This window comes from Monodelphis domestica, chromosome 5, assembly GCF_027887165.1.
Source record: "Monodelphis domestica isolate mMonDom1 chromosome 5, mMonDom1.pri, whole genome shotgun sequence".
NCBI lineage: Eukaryota > Metazoa > Chordata > Mammalia > Didelphimorphia > Didelphidae > Monodelphis > Monodelphis domestica.
Window position 1 is genome coordinate 48,491,948 of NC_077231.1, and position 16,437 is coordinate 48,508,384.

The following is a 16,437-nucleotide window of genomic DNA, read 5'->3' on the forward strand; positions in this document are numbered from 1 at the left end:
ACAGGATGAGGGAAGGCAAGCTAAGAGAAGGGAATGCAGTGGAAGGAAAGGGAAAGGAAAGAAGGAACAGAAAGGGAAAGGAGAGAGAAAGGCAAGGCATGGCAAGAGAGGATAAGGGAAGGGAAGAGAAGAGAAAGGAAGGGAAGAGAAAGGAAAGAAAGGAAGAAAAAGAGAAAAGAAAGAGAAAGGAGAAGTATGGGAAGGCAAGGGAGATGATACAATAAATTAAAAATAATACAAGAAAATATATTTCAAAATTTCCATTTACTACTCCTTAATTTCCCATGGTTTTCTTCCTATGCTTATAGATATTGCATTTTCTAAGATGAAAGGAGAATATAAAGCTTCTGCAGGAAACCAGACTGATAGGATGTGAGCCCTTTGTTTACTTTTTCAACTAGGGCACACCTTGTGCCCTGCCACCTGCTTTGTCAATGACTCTTCCGAAAGAGCCACCTGTAGGTGTGATAGGAATGAACTACTCACACCTATTCAGCCTTGGAGTCCCCTATAAAGATTACATTTGGAAACAGCATCCAAGTAGGGATCATCTCCCATCCTCTGAACTCATTTTACACTATAACTATCCCATGTCGCCTGATTAAACAAAATAGGAATTTTTTAAGTCCATCACATTGAGTATTTTTTGAAAGTGAACCCAAAAATCTTAAGCTAGTTGCATGAAAAAATACATTCTGGACAGTAACCCATATTCCTATATGCTCTTAAGGTTCTCAAGTACTTTCCTATAAGGTAGACTGTATAAATGTTATTATCCCCATTTTGTAGATGAAGAAACTGAAACAAAAGAAATTAAGGGATTTAATAATAATAATCAGTATTGATATAGAACTTTAAGGTTTGCAAACCAAATTCATGCATGCTATCTCATTTGATTCTCACCATAACCCTATAAGGTAAGCACTGTTATTATCCCCATTTTACAGATAAGGAAACTGAGACTGAAAGAGGTTAGAATTTGCCTAGGATCCTGGGATAGCCAATAAGTGTCTGAGGCAAGATTGGAACTCATAGCATTCTACCCACTGCTTCACCTAGCTGCCCAGGGCCACACAGCTAAAAACCAGTGGGTTTGGAATGAAAACCAGATCCTCTGATTCCAAATTCAGTTTAACAAACATTTGTTTATAAAGCATCTACTATATGGTAGAGTTGAAAGCCTACTAGACTTGGGATCAAGGAGGTGGGTTCAAATGTCACTTAGACACTTATTAATTACATGACCCTAGACAAGCCACTTAATTTATCTGGAGCTAAATTTCACCATCTGTAAAATGAAAGAATTGTCTTCAATGACCTCTAAGTTCCCTTCCAGCTCTAAATGTAAGATTTTATGTGCTAGACACTAGGACACAAAAACTAGGTGTGAAGGAGGAGAATTGCCCCTGCCCTCAAAAGGCTTATAGTCTAAAATTTATTCTTTCCACTACACCATGCTGGCTAAAAAAACAAACAAAGAAAAATGTTTGTGCCTTATTTCAGGCAGCAAAAATGCTGTCGAGAACTTCAATTGGATGTTCAAAAAGACTTAGCCAACCTTGTGATTTCCTTTTAAATGCAAAATTGTTATCCTATATTAAATCTCCACCTGCACTGTGCCCCAGACATGATTACTAATTTTTCATTGCTAATTGTATAATGATTGCAATGCATATAATCGACATGGGTGCTGTCCAGGGAGAAGGACTGAATATAATCTAAGAAGGATGGTCAGTTTTCTTATGAAAGAGCAGGCAGCAAAGAAGCCCATCTGCAAGCTAAGGTCTTGTTTGTGCTTTCTAAAAAAGGCACCAGAAAACATTTTTGACATTTCACTGACATTTAAGGTTATTAATCTGTGCAGCCTGTAGCAATTCTGGGATAGTTTTGGAAACTTCTTGTCATTTCACAGACTCCTTGTCATTCCTACCAGTAGTATAATAGAGAGGTAAGAAGGAGGAAATGTCATGGACTGGGATCAAAGGAGAATTTACAGCCTATCTTTTATGCTGGTAAACTTCCTTCCTTCCTGGGCCTCAGCTTCCTCATCTGCAAATAGAATGAGGGGCTCAGACTTGATTTCACTTAACTCCAATTCCCCAGCCCTTACTGTTCTTCCACTTTGGAACTGTTCCTTAGTATTAATTCTAAGACAAAAGTCAAGGGATTCTAAAAATATTTTTAAAAATTTTAATTGCCAATTTATTGATCTTTTCTTGGTCTCCTCAGTCTATCTACTGCATTTGATGCTGTTGACTACCCTCTCTAGTTTTTCATGATTCCACTGGTTCCTGGTTCTCCTTCTACCCAACAGCTCCTTCTCAGTCTCCTTTGCTGATCTCTTCACATCAAGTCCCATAAATGCAAGCATTTCCCAAGACTCTTGTCTTGGGTCCTCTTCTTTTCCTCTTTCTTTGAGATCTCATCAGCTTATCTGAATTCAATTATCTTGTTATTATCATACCACACATCTCAAGCTTCATATGTCCAAAACAGAACTTGTCTTTCCCCCAAACTCATCTGTCCTCCAAATTTTCCTTTCCCTATCAAAAGCACCACCATGCTTCCTTTCCCCAAGGTCCATGACCTTAACCTTTTCCTCACCCTCCCTCACCGCACAAATCCAATCAGTGGATGGATAAATCTTGTGCTTCCTACAACATTTCTTACAACTGCACCCTTCTCTTTACTCATCCAGCTATCACCTTATTTCAAGCCCTCAACACTTCCCACCTACATTATTGCAATGGCTTCCTAAATGAGTTCTGTCTCTCAAGTCTCTCCCATTCCTCATCCATAAATTCTCTGATGAAATCACAGATTTAGACCAGAAAAAAAAAGAATAAAGTTTCTCTCTTTTAAATAATAGCAATTAAAAGAGAATGAAAACACCTAAGGATAGAGATGATTTATTGGGACTTTTAATCCCCCAAATATAATATGATTTGCACTTATTGGAAATCATTTGATTGAATTGAACTTGTTGAACAAATTATGCTTTCTAACTATAGTAGAATACTATTTTGCCATAAGATTTTATGTAAAATGAAGGGTTGCAAGTATTCTCTTTCTTATTTTTAATTAACAACATTTTAATTTCTCTTCTTCCCACCTCCTTATCCACAAAAGGCAGGAAAAAAAAAGAAAAACAAATAATCATAGCAGTATACATAGTCAAGCAAAATATTCCTAACGTGGCTGAGTTCGAGAATAAATATGGTATTTTACATCTTGAGTCTGTCATTGGACAAAAACAAAATGATGAAAAGAAAAGAGTTTTAAAAACCCTAGAAAGACTTAAAGGAATTGAATTTAGGTAAAGTAAGCAGAACTAGGACAACAATTGCCACAATAGCCACAACATTGTTAAAAAAAAAAGACAACCAAAAACTCAGAAAGACTTAAGAAACGTAATGACCAACCGGAGGATTAGCGATGAACCCATGCTACCCACTTCTTGATGAAGAGGAGATGGACTCAAGATGTAGTATGTACTATATGTTTTAGAAGGGGCCCATGTTTGGAATTTGTTTTGCTTGATTATGCACATTTCTTTAAGAGCTTTGTTTTTCTCTTTTTTTCTCCCAGAGAGGATTGAGTTTGGAGAAAGAGAAAATTAATACTTGTTCATTGAAAAATAAACAAATAAATAAAGAGAACTGAAACCTTTTAGTTCACATACCACCGTGTCACAGTAAAAAAAGAAAAAAAAGTTCTCCTTCTAGTCAAATCAAGCAATTATCTCCCAGCCCCTGAGCAAATTATTCCTAATTTTAGAACATAATCTAAGCTTAGTGTTGCCTGGAGAATAGAGGCGAAATGGCATTGAGTTTTCCTAAACATTTCCAGCTCCATTTGTTGACAGAACCTTATGCTGTTTTGGAAGGGGAGTTTCTGCTGCCTGCCATGTCCGTTATTATACTGGAAATTTAATTGTAAGAGGGCTTTGACACTGAACCTTTAAAATTTGTTCCAACTGACCTTCTCTGAGTTATTTGCCAGAATCTGGCCCGGTGCCTCAAGAGAGATGATTTGTTCCCATTCAGTGGGTAGGCACAGGGACCAGGAGACAGAGCAGACCTAACATTATGGGGACTAAAAATGAGGAAACCCCTCTAAATAAAGAGATTAGTTTCCTACCCCAGAGAGCTTCCCCTATCTCCAAACTGTTTGAGTTTGCTTTGCAGAGGATTATTTTGTTATCCTAGAATGCTTCCTGCATCTGCTTAGTCTTAAGGGCTTCCAAAAAACATTTTTCAAAATCCATTTGTGCTCTTCTAAATAGCTTTCTAGTATATAGAATTAAAATGAACCAAAAAAAAAAGACTCCGATTTTGAAATGGACTCATGTGCCTGGCAGGGGGAAAGCTGTCAGAAGCAAATGAGAATCATGTTAATTTTAGGGATCATAGATATACCTCGGACCAGCGTGCATGATTTATGTCATTTCAAGGCAGGAAACAAATGGGACCCAATTCCAGCCCTTGTTAGTGTTGGACCCAGGTGAAAAGAATGTGTCATGTGCGCCCCCTGCTGGCTTTGGCGTAACAACAGCTCATTAACCAGCCCGACATTAAGAGAGACATGAACACATGAACACCAGTGGCTGCTGGATAGAAAAAGAAGTAAACAGCACCAAGGTCATTAATTTGGTTATTCCCTGGAAATGGCATTATAACTTGGGTCCACCAAAATTAAAGGGGGGGGGAGCTAGGATCAGAAAGATATGTTATCTAGTTTGGGGATTTTTAAATAGATTTGAATAGTATCCATTCAATGCTGTTGTAAAGACAATATATAAATCATTTTAAATTCAATATGTTGTATATCATATAAACATGTGGTTATATATATATATATTATTTAACAATATTGATTTTTGATGATATTTAATGGTATCAATTAAATTCAAAAAATAAAAACAGTAACAGCAAAAATAAGCCTCCCCTCCTTCATCAGCAATGTGCCTTTTAAATCACTGTCATTCAAGCATCAAGATAATCATTTCTAGGGTCCAACTGAACTAGCCAGTAGCCAATAGGCTCATCTGTCTGGAGCTGGTTGAGACCTCAGAGGCTAGCTAGTCCAATGGTGTCAGACTCAAATAGAAATGAGCTAAAAAATAATAATAAAAGAAAGGAGAAAACCAAAGCTCCAGTATCAAAAATGAAAAGGGCAAATTCACAACCAATGAAGTAATTAAAGCAATTATTGGGATTTATTTTGCTCAGTTGTAGGCCAATAAATCTGTCAGTCTAAGAGAATAGATGAATATTTTCCAAAAATATAAATTGCCCAGACTCACAGAAGAGGAAACATAACACATAAACAATCCCATCTCAGAAAAATAAAATTGAATACCCCATCAATGAGAAAAAATCCCAAGACCAGGTGCATTCACAAGTGAATTCTACCAAATATTTAAAGAACAGTTAGTTCCAGTATTATATAAACTATTTGGGGAAATAGCTGAAGAATGACCTCTACCAAATTCTTGTTACAACACAAATATGGTACTGAAACCTAAATCAGGGAGAGAGAGAAAAAAAAACAGAGAAAGAAAACTATCGACCAATCTCTCTAATGAATATTGATGCAAAAAAAATTTAAATAAAATACTAGCAAAGAGCATATATCACCAGGATCCTACACTATGACTAGGTAGATTTTATACCAGAAATGCAGGCATGGTTCAGTATTAGGAAAACTAAATCTAATTGGCCATCTCAATAACAAAGCAATAGAAACCATATGATTATCTCAATAGATGCAGAAAAAGCTTTGAACAAAATGCAATGCCCATTACTATTAAAAATTCTAGAGAACCTTAGAATAAATGAAGCATTCCTCAAAATGATAAATAACAGCTATCTAACCTATCAGCAAGGATTATCTGTAATGGAGGTAAATTAAAGAGTGTATGCTCATTTTTATGTAAGGGTCTCTGGGAGCCATATGTTGACTTAGCTTTCAAATGTAATATTATCTATGTTTTATTACACTTTTATTTATTTTGTTAAATTTTTACCATTTACATTTTAATCTATTTCTGGCAACATATGACTATGCTATGGGCTCCATGTGGGCCATTGACCACATATTTGACCCCTCTAATCTAGTCCAACCCTTTTATTTCACATATAAGGAAACCAAGATCCTGAGATGCTAAATTACTTACTCAAGGTCACCCAGAGATGGGATTTGAACAGATCAGAATAGAACAGAACCCAGTTACTCTGACTCCCAAACCATATACAGTCAAGAGACAGATATTCATTTTGTATTACAGACTTATCTCCTGGTTTCATTAAGAAAAGCTAAAAGGTCTGCAATCCTGAAACCTCCACCTTGTGAACTAGTGACCTCCCACCAGTAAAAAGTATCCCAGCTGAATACCACTAAAAGGGAGACCAATTGAACTGTAGGTCCAACTTGACGGGTAGTCTAAAACCTCAAAGAGAATCCTAGAATCTGAATTATTTTGCTGGTCGAGACCTAAGAGTCCATCTTGTTGACTACATTGGGAATCCAAGGAATTAAAAGAGAAGAGGGACATTCTCTAGCTACAAGGGGACTCCAGGGCCAAAGAACAATGACAGAGAAGTGGCTTCCATACACACACTTGGATCGTTGACCCATTGACATATCTGAAATAGGTGTGTTGCTATGTTTCAGCTAATGCTGTGCTCTCTTTTTTTTCCTAAGGCGTTTGGATGCTAACCAAATCAACTATGTCCCACCCAACTGCTTCAATGGCCTCGTTTCCCTGAGACACCTGTGGCTAGATGACAACTCTTTGACGGAAATTCCTGTCCAGGCTTTTCGGAGCTTATCAGCATTGCAGGCTATGACCTTAGCTCTGAACAAGATCCATCACATACCAGACTATGCCTTTGGAAACCTCTCCAGCTTGGTAGTACTGTAAGTTTTGCTGAATTTAAAACACACACACACACACACAACTTTCTGATTTCACTACATGACATAGACTTCAAATTGCAAAACTCTCAAACTTTGATCAGGAACTTGTAACATTCTCCTTCCCTCCTCCCCTTCCAATTTCAAAACATACACATACTATGGAGGGGTTTATAAATGGTCTATTTATTTCATACCCATTTTCTGTTGTAATTTATAGCAAAAATTGGTCTCTTGTCTGAGTGTCTGAGAACAGATTTGAACCCAGGACATCCCATCTCTAGGTTTGACTATCTGTATTATTTTAAAGTTCTTTTTTTCCTGAGACATGTAGATCTCTTTTCTTATTTAATCAAATCTTTTATCAAGTAGCATTTATTAAAACAAATGTCTTATTGTTAGGAGCCATGTAGATAGTGATTATCAGGGGTGACTGAAATGAGCAAGCAGGGATTTGCCCTCAGATCCTTGAGATGGTCCAAGTTAGATCAAGTCAAATGAGGCTTCTAAGTGGCTCAGGGGTGTTAAGAAGTTAGGGGTTTGGAAGCACTGTGTTCAAATGTAGTTTCAGACTCATTCTAAGTGTATGACCCTGGGCAAGTCACTTGACCTCTGTTTATCTCAATTTCCTCAAGAATAAGATGGAAATGATAATAGTACAAGGTTGTAGTGAGGTTCAAATGAGATAGTTATTACAGAAAGTGCTTAATACTGTGCCTGGCATGCAGTAGGCACTATAGAAAGGCTTCCTGCCTTCCCTTCCCCTCCCTTCTGTGAGATCTAGAGCATACTGACAGGCTTATACTCCTTCAGCAGAAACAACTGACCTTAGCACCTCGTGAGCAAGAATAATTATTGAAAATAAAAAGCTATCGATGCCATGCTTCCTTTCAGTCCTTCCAGCCACCCACTCCTTACCATCCACAAGTGAGAGGACCTCAGGCTCTTCCCATCCTCCAGCCCAGGAGAGCAGCAGTATCCCAAGGTCTCTCCCCTAAACCCTGACTCCTAACTAGGTTTGTCTTTGAAAGATAATTTGAGGGTGGTTCCTTGCTGCTTGCTCTGACACCAAAATTGCTCATCGGCAGGTGACGTCAAGTCAGCCAGCTTTTATGCAGTACCTACTCAACACTGGAGATTCAAAGGCAAAAAATACTGCCCTGCTCTCAAGGAACTACGTAGAATTAATACTAGTTCACAGGAAAAGGAGTTGGTTAAATTCACACAAAGTCCTAACAAATCTTTTAGAAAATAAATCACAGAAGGTAGCTAGGTGGTTCGGTGGATTGAGAGCAACGCCTGGACGAGGGAGGTTCTGGCTTCAAATCTGGCCTCACACACTTCCTAGCTGTGTGACCCTGAATAAGTCACTTCACCCCCATTGCCCATCCCTTATTACTCTTCTGCCTTAGAACCAATACACAGTATTGATCCTAAGATGAAAGGTAGGGGGTTTTTAAAGAAAAAGAAACCACAGCCTCCTAGGATAAGCAATTACAGGGGGACTAATATGTTCCAAGACCCTTTGCATAAATTGAAAATCACACATAATAGCAAACTCCATTATTTAATAAATATTTCTTATACGAACATACCTGGCACTTTCTGACTCTTCTACGGCTTATCGGAGCTACCAGCATCGCTACTCTTGTACTTTGTAGCCATTAGCAATAGCTAAACAGCATCAATGAAACAAAGAGCAGCACTGCTCTGATTCAGACTTATTACAAGCCAGAACTCTGGGCAAAGACTACAAGACATTGTAAAAAGTCACAAGTTCACTTCTCAGAGAGAGAATGAGCATGATTGGGGGAACTGCTTGGAGAAATGGCACAGATTTAGCACATAATTAAATTTTTTTTATTTTATATATTTTTCTGCCTTTGTTTTTTTTTTCAATAGCCAATCATGAATACCTGAACTCACATCAGTTGAGTTCATGTAAAACAAGATCCTACTATAATGGACGTTTTTTAATAATGCGATTTGTCATGCTAACCTGGCTCCCAGAATGTTTGCAAAGGGCTCTATGTATATTATCTTACTTAAAAGACACCTAATTTGTTGTCCTTCCTGAAGGAAGAAAATACTGACCCACCACCATTCCTTGAGGGTAGGAATTGCTTCATTCTTTGAATTTGTATCCCCTACCCCTGGTATGGTACCTGGAATCTAGTAGGTGTTTGTTGATCAATTGGTAGAATGTTCATTCCAGTGGTGGTGCTAGATTGATGCTGATTCTTTCCATACTTCTCTACACAGTTCACCTTGTAACCAATTTCCAAAATTCATGTTAGGAGTTTAGTATTTCACTAGGGAATGAAAGAATACCAACTGGTCTCCATAATGATCCAGTCTACGACTTCTTTAGCACAGCAACCTGATCCACTATATCTCCCACCTCCATGACATTAAGAGAGCTGGTCTCTTTGGACAAGAAATCTAATCTGTGCACGGTCACTTGATATTGAAATAAGAACGTATTGCTCACTGCTGCTGACTGAATACCCTCCAGAGTATGGGGGGGTAGGGGGGGAAGCCTTCAGTTTTAAGACAGAGCTAGGTTTGTAAACCTAGGACCTCGAAAAGCTGCCCTGTCTTGGAAAAATTGGGGTTTGGGGGGACAAGGAAACCATCAAATCCAGGGAAATCTTTAGAATCCTCCTTCCCCAAACCACAATCTCTTTCTGTAAGGCCCAAGAAATCAATTAGGATTTTTAGTTGACCTGTACCATTCTTGTGTCAGAGCATTATGTGTTTTCTGACCTTTCCAGCTCAAAAGAAATAAATGTCTACCTGTTAAATTTAAAACCAAGACACGGAATCAGCTACATGTTTATGGTTGAATAAAGGAAAAATACAGGCTCTCCCTCTGGATTGTTTTTTGGTTTTTTTGCAAAGCATTATTTATATGTGTTTCTTTTGATTTTACCAATCAAAATGTTTTGCCCAAGTCCACTGTGTTCAGTGTGCTCCCCTGACTGTGTCCTTAATGTTCTCCTACAGACATCTCCATAACAATAAGATCTACTCCCTGGGAAAGAAATGCTTTGATGGGCTCCACAGCCTAGAGACTTTGTGAGTTGACCTCTTATTTGTTTCCTTTTTTCAATGTTTTCATTAATATTCTAAAGAATCAAAACAGCTTTAAAACCAAACGTGCTTTTTGGCCATGTGCATGTTATTTACAATCGCTATCACACATACATACACACACACACACACACACACACACACACACACTTATTTCCTAAAAAAACAGATTTAGAGGATCAATAATTTAATCCGGGCAATAATTATCTCTTATTAGAGAATTCATTATCAGCAAAGAAAGATACATTACTATGAATCAATCTATAAACATATATTAAAGTGCCTACTATGTGCCAGGCACTGTATAGGGGAAATCCCATTCTGATTTTAAATATATATATATATATATATATATAATTTATTTGTGATTATATATACAAAATTGGAAAGGGATTTCTTAATATATATTAAATATGTTTACTATATAATAAAATATATAAATATTTATTTTAAGGGATCAGCTGAGTGTCATCTCTCAACTTCATTATTATTGACTTCAGATACACCTTTACAAAGGAAAAAAGGGAGGATAGAAAATATACTATACTGGGGCAGCTAGGTAGCACAATGGAGTTGGGAGGACCTAAGTTCAAATCTGGCCTCAGACAAATCCTAACTGTGTTAGCCTGGGCAAGTCACTTCCATATTGCCTAACCCTTGCCACCCTTCTGTCTTAGAATTGGCACCAAAACAGAAGGTAATAGAGAAGGAAGGAATGAAGAAAAAAAGGAAGGGAAGAAAGAAAGGAGGGAGGGAGGGAGGGAGGAAAGAAGACAGGAAGGAACTGTATGAAACAACCAACAGTTATCAACAGATGTCTAAAAAAAACCTCAATAATGGCCAAGAAGTCTTACCAAGGAAAATAGAATCCAAATTAAGGCAGTTCAAAAGAATGCCTGAAATTCAGTTATGACTTTTTTATAGGGGTAAGTCACAAAATATTAATCATAATAATAATGGCTGGAATAATGAACAATTAACCATTTATAAAGTATTTTACTTGTATCTTTTGATACAAAAGGGATGCTGATAACCCCAAATCAGATAACCATTGACTTCTAAGCCAGCTCTAGACTCACCGACATAGTGAAAAAGGTGCCAGTCTTGTGCCAGGAGCCGTCATCTATGCCAGGAGTCCCTATGTTTTAAGAAGTAAAATCAAGAATCACACGTCGGCTATGGGAGAGGTGGTGGGAGGGGGGGAGGGAAGAAAAGAAAATGATCTTTGTTTCCAATGAATAATGTTTGGAAATGACCAAATAAAACAATGTTTAAAAAAAAAGAAGTAAAATCAAGATAGAGAATTTGTGTGCCTAGGCAACACTTGAAAATTCTATCCCCTGAGTGTTATTATTGTCTATCACAGACTTGCAATCTTCAATAGGACATATGTGACTTGGGGTTTTTTTGACACTGAAGCAGGATTCATTTGTGTGTAGACCTCTTCACATCAAAATGCCCTCCACTAATCCAGCTCAGCAAATAGTCTACAACTGCTAGTCTTAGGGATTGGTCTGGGGTTCTGACTTGCTTCTGGTCACACAGCCTGTATATATATGTAAGAAACATAATTTGAACCCAAGACTTTGTAACTCCAGGGCTGCTTCATTAACCATTTGACATTCTATGACTTATCTTATCACAAAAGAAATAGTTATGGGCTATGGAGGACGGAATTGTCCGGCTTTAAACCCATGTTCATTTATAAAGAATATTCAAGGGAGCACCTGGGTAGCTCAGTGGATTGAGAGCCAAGGCCTAGAGATGGGAGGTCCTAGGTTCAAATCTGGCCTCAGACACTTCCCAGCTGTGTGACCCTGGGCAAGTCACTTGACCCCCATTGCCTAGCCCTTACCACTCTTCTGCCTTGGAGCCAATACATGGTATTGACTCCTAGACGGAAGGTAAGGGTTTAAAAAAAAAAGAATATTCAAAGTGTTTCTTGTCACCCCCCCCTTTGGGGGTTGCTTATCTTTCTCATCTGTAGCCCCACATGTAGTAAGGGCCACTTTTTTAATTTCCCCAAAGCTTTGAGGTCAACAGCAGCTGAAGAAAGATCAATCATTAGGTCCTCAAGTGGACAGAGAAGGAGAATGTGTATATAGTTTCTGGATATTGCAACTCCCTGAAATTTATCTGCCAAAAAATAAAAAGGAATATTGACAATTGACTAATCTAGACTTCAAGATTTAGATGCCCATGTCTATCTACATCATTAGTTCAAGTCATAAATGGAGAAGAGGAAGGCATCCGTTATCACTTTGGGATCCATTGCTCATATGCATGCTTAGTTCAACACAGAAACTAGGGCAAAAGTAAATGTGATTACTCTGGTTTCTTCCACAAATGCTTTGGGGAGAGGGGGCATCCCAGTTGGCTGTTTTTATGGACAGTGGGAACCAGCGATTGTTCACCTTGCAGAATGACATAAGGGATTCCTCTCAGGCACCAAGAGAACAGGCAAGCAATGTGGAAAATGAGAGTAGAACAATAATGTTTGAGAATAATTAGAGTGCCCTACTAACTGACATAGGGAAGAGCTAGGAATCTTGGCAGTCATAAATTAATACTCTTTGTCCTGTGCTTCCAAGCCAAGTTCAGGATTCCTGATTTCATTAATAAGAATACAAGGAATTTAAGTTTCAGTAGTGATGCCCTCCAACTCATCCTCTTTTTTTTTCTTCACAAAGGAGTAACTGAGGGCCTGTGATGATCTATATCTGGGAAATTTAACACTCTACAGCTTCATGATACTTTTTGTGATCATCAAAAATATTAAAATACTTTTTAAAATATTCCAATACTTTAAAAGTACTTATCATAATATCTGGTACATTTAATAAATACTTATAATATAAATATATATTTATATAATATATACTATTTATGTTATATATTATAATATATAATAATATATAATAAAATAAAAATATAATAAAAATATAAAAAATTTAAAAATAAAAACTTAATAAATGCATGTTCCTTTCTCTTCCCCTTCCCTTCATATAAAGTTTGTGCAAGAATTTCATTTTTGTGTAAGTCTAAAGAAGATATGTTAATCGGTGCTTTGGTTCTTTCCAAATTCCTATTTCCCTCCTCCCCCCTACTGGAAATCAAGTAATTTATAAGGGCCCAAGCCTCATTTAATCAAAACATAGCATCTGGAGGGATTTACCAACAGGAAGGAAATTTATGTCCACAACCAACATTATTTCCTGCCTGCCATGTGGCTTAGTGATAGTTTGTACCAGACAAATATGAATCGTGATTCATGTCGGACTCAGTTAGATTAGCTCACTTTGTAAATTAACTAGCAATTCTTCTCTACAGAAGAACATCCAACCACATCTGATTAGTTGACCAAAGGCTTTCCTGAGTCATCTGGGAAATCTGCCATTCTCAAAGACTAAGAGACAATTATTCTTCTTCTATCAAAGTATAGAAGAAAGGTATATTAAGTCTGGAAAGCATGTTAAATTGTGAATATAAATGGAAAGCCTGAGGATATCTTTCTCAGATGATCATTGCCAAGTCTTTCCATTGCCAAAGGGCAATGAATAGGATGATAGATCATAGGTATAACAAGGAAGTTGAAGTATGTTCCCAATGATGACTTGGGTGTTAAAAGCAAGGGAAAAGATATTATAAAAGACATATATGACTGGAAAATCATTCAGGTATGTTTCAAGAGCATAGTGTGACCAATGGATAGCCTGAGTGCTGCACTAGAGTTGACAAAATGCATAAATTAAAAAAAAAAACAAGGAAAGCCATCCACACCCAACCCCCCCCCCAATCAAATAAGCAGATCCTCTTTTATGGAGAATTTATGAAAATATGCAAACAAGAATTATACAGGAAAAGAATATTTAACTGGTAGGGTTATGATCTGTACCTGTAGAGGAAGTTCCCAAATGGAGATCAGAACTCCTTGAGAGTATAGAGTGATAGGATAAAATTGTCTAGGGAAAGACTTTGGACTCCACCAGAGGTGTCAAACTCCCTTCTCTCTCCAATGAGGCTGGGAAGCAGATTAAAAAGAAATCGTGAAAGGTTGAACAAAATAAACAAAAACGCACCACACAACAAATAGGATAAGATTTAAGAGAGAAAAGTTTGAGTCTGCCATCTCTAACTCTGTACTAAAGAGAGAAGATGTTGTTCTTTGAGTATTTTTATGGAATTTTTCACTCATCACCTCATCGGTTCTAACGTTTTATAATTGAGCATTAGTACATTCTGGGTTCAGGATCATATGTTACTTTTGGCCTGAATCATTAATTATATTCTGAGATAATCTTGGAGTTGGTACACTTCTCCAAGACAGAGGTGGAAACTTCTCTTAAAGGCAGAAACTCCAACTGCTGTAAAAGTTAATCAGATTTGGAATCAATCAGTTCTAATCAATTAATCAAATTTGGAAGCCAGATACTAAGCAGGAGAATCCATAGGCATGGTATCAGAAATCTGAGAGGCCCAGTGCGAAAGGGGCAGGCAATGAAGAGACTTGATGGTTGATCGAAAAACATCAAAGTACAACAAAACATGCTAGCATAGGTTTCCAATGGACAGGGAAGCCCCAAACCCCAAGAGGTGTCTCTGGATCACAGAATGTCAGCTGGATTATACCTCAAAGGTCATCTAGTTGAACCATACCTGAAAAAGAATTGCTTCTACGAACTCACCAATGTATAGTCATCTAGCCTTTGCTTAGAGACATGGGGGAAAGGGGAACTCACTACTCACCAAAGGAGCCCATCCCACTTTTGTCAAGACCAGATATCTTTATCTTCATTGATTTGGGGTTCTCTCAAGGATTAAACTCCCTTTGCCAATAAAGATCAGCACCTATTTTGCAACTTGTATTCTTATAGAGCTGTCTGGGGATACCAAGAAATTAAATGATGTGCCCAGGATCATCTACCAGTATCAGATGTGGGACACAATGAACCTAAGCCTTCCTGACTCTGAAATAGCTCCTGATCCAAAACTATGATGTCTATCCACTTTTTGGAGAGCTCTAGCTGGGGAGAGCTTAGAAGTTTGCCATTTTTGTCCTTCTTGTTGTTCAGTTTTGTCTGACCCTTCATGACCCCATTTGGACTTTTTCTTGGCAAAGATGCCAGAGTGGTTTGCCATTTTCTTCACCAGTTCATTTTACAGATGAGGAAACTTAGACAAACAGGGTTAAGTGACTTCCTCAGGGTCACCCAGCTAGTTAGTGTCTGAAGCCAGATTTGAACTCAGGAAGATGAGTCTACCTACCTCCAGACCTGACACTCTATTCACTGTAAATGCTCAGGTTCACCCTTAATCTAAATTAATCCCTTTACAACCTTTTCCCATTGCTCTTAGTTCTGATCTCTAGAACCAAACAGGAGTCTAATCCTTTTTCTTTATGAAAATCCTTCAAGATGACTTTCCTGTCCCCCATTCCCTAGTCTTCCCTCCTGCAGACTTAATAATGCCCAATTCCTTCAAAGGATCTTTTTATGACATAAACTCAAAATCTTGGGATTTAAGGAGTTGGTACCTAAGCAAATGGCCTCCTGACTCTGTCCAAGCTTTGTTGCTAACATTGATCTCAATTCTCAACTAACCCAGGGCCCTACTGAGCACTGATTAATCAGCATTTCCAGAAAAATAAAAGTCTGATAAAGAGAGGATCTTTCTCCTTCTAAATCCAACTCTTCTATAAGTACCACTGATTCCATCCTCTTTTGTCTTCTCTAAAAGATAGTCCCACTGTAATCCCTATTCTCTCTCTAATCTTCAATTTCTTCATATCTACTGGACTAAAAATATGCCCTCTCTATAGCCTACCATTCCTGCTAGCTAGCTTATTATTTCTTCTCTCCTCTTCAAACATCTTGAAAAAGCTATATTTGGAGGGAGGCTAGGTGACTCAGAGGATTGAGAGTCTCCTGGCTTCAAATTTGGCCAAAGACACTTCCTAGCTATCTGACCTTGGACAAGTCACTTAACCCCCATTGCCTAGCCCTTACCACTCTTCTGCCTTGGAGCCAATATATAGTCTACCATATTTGCAAACTTAGCATCAGCATCAGCTCCTCAATCTCATTCACCCAAAATTTCAAATTAGTTACTGAATTATAAATCTAAAGCTGAAAGGAAATGTTGAAGTTATCATCTAACCCTCTCATTTTACAGATTGGGAAACTGAGAAACAGAAAAGTTATATAACTTGCCCAGAGTCACACAGTACTTGAGGTGGTATTTGAACCTAAGTCTTCCTGATGTTAGATCTAGTGCCCAATCATACTTTATCATAGAGTCAATTTCAGTTTTTTTAATATTAATCAATACTCATCAAATGTAGATTCTTTTGATTCATTTCTTTAAGATTCATGCACTATTTTCCATGACTGTACATATATATATATATATATATATATATATACTTGA

General features: G+C 37.7%; 1 protein-coding gene across 2 annotated transcripts in view; it reads left to right on the plus strand.

Moving 5' to 3' along the window:
* LGR5 (leucine rich repeat containing G protein-coupled receptor 5) overlaps window positions 1–16,437 on the plus strand; it is a 193,039-nt gene that overhangs the window by 140,216 nt on the left and 36,386 nt on the right. For both annotated transcript variants that reach the window (XM_001370010.4, XM_007503051.3), the window contains exons 5-6: window positions 6,706–6,921; window positions 9,925–9,996. In XM_001370010.4, the coding sequence (XP_001370047.1) occupies window positions 6,706–6,921; window positions 9,925–9,996 (288 nt within the window). The remainder of the gene's footprint in view (window positions 1–6,705; window positions 6,922–9,924; window positions 9,997–16,437) is intronic.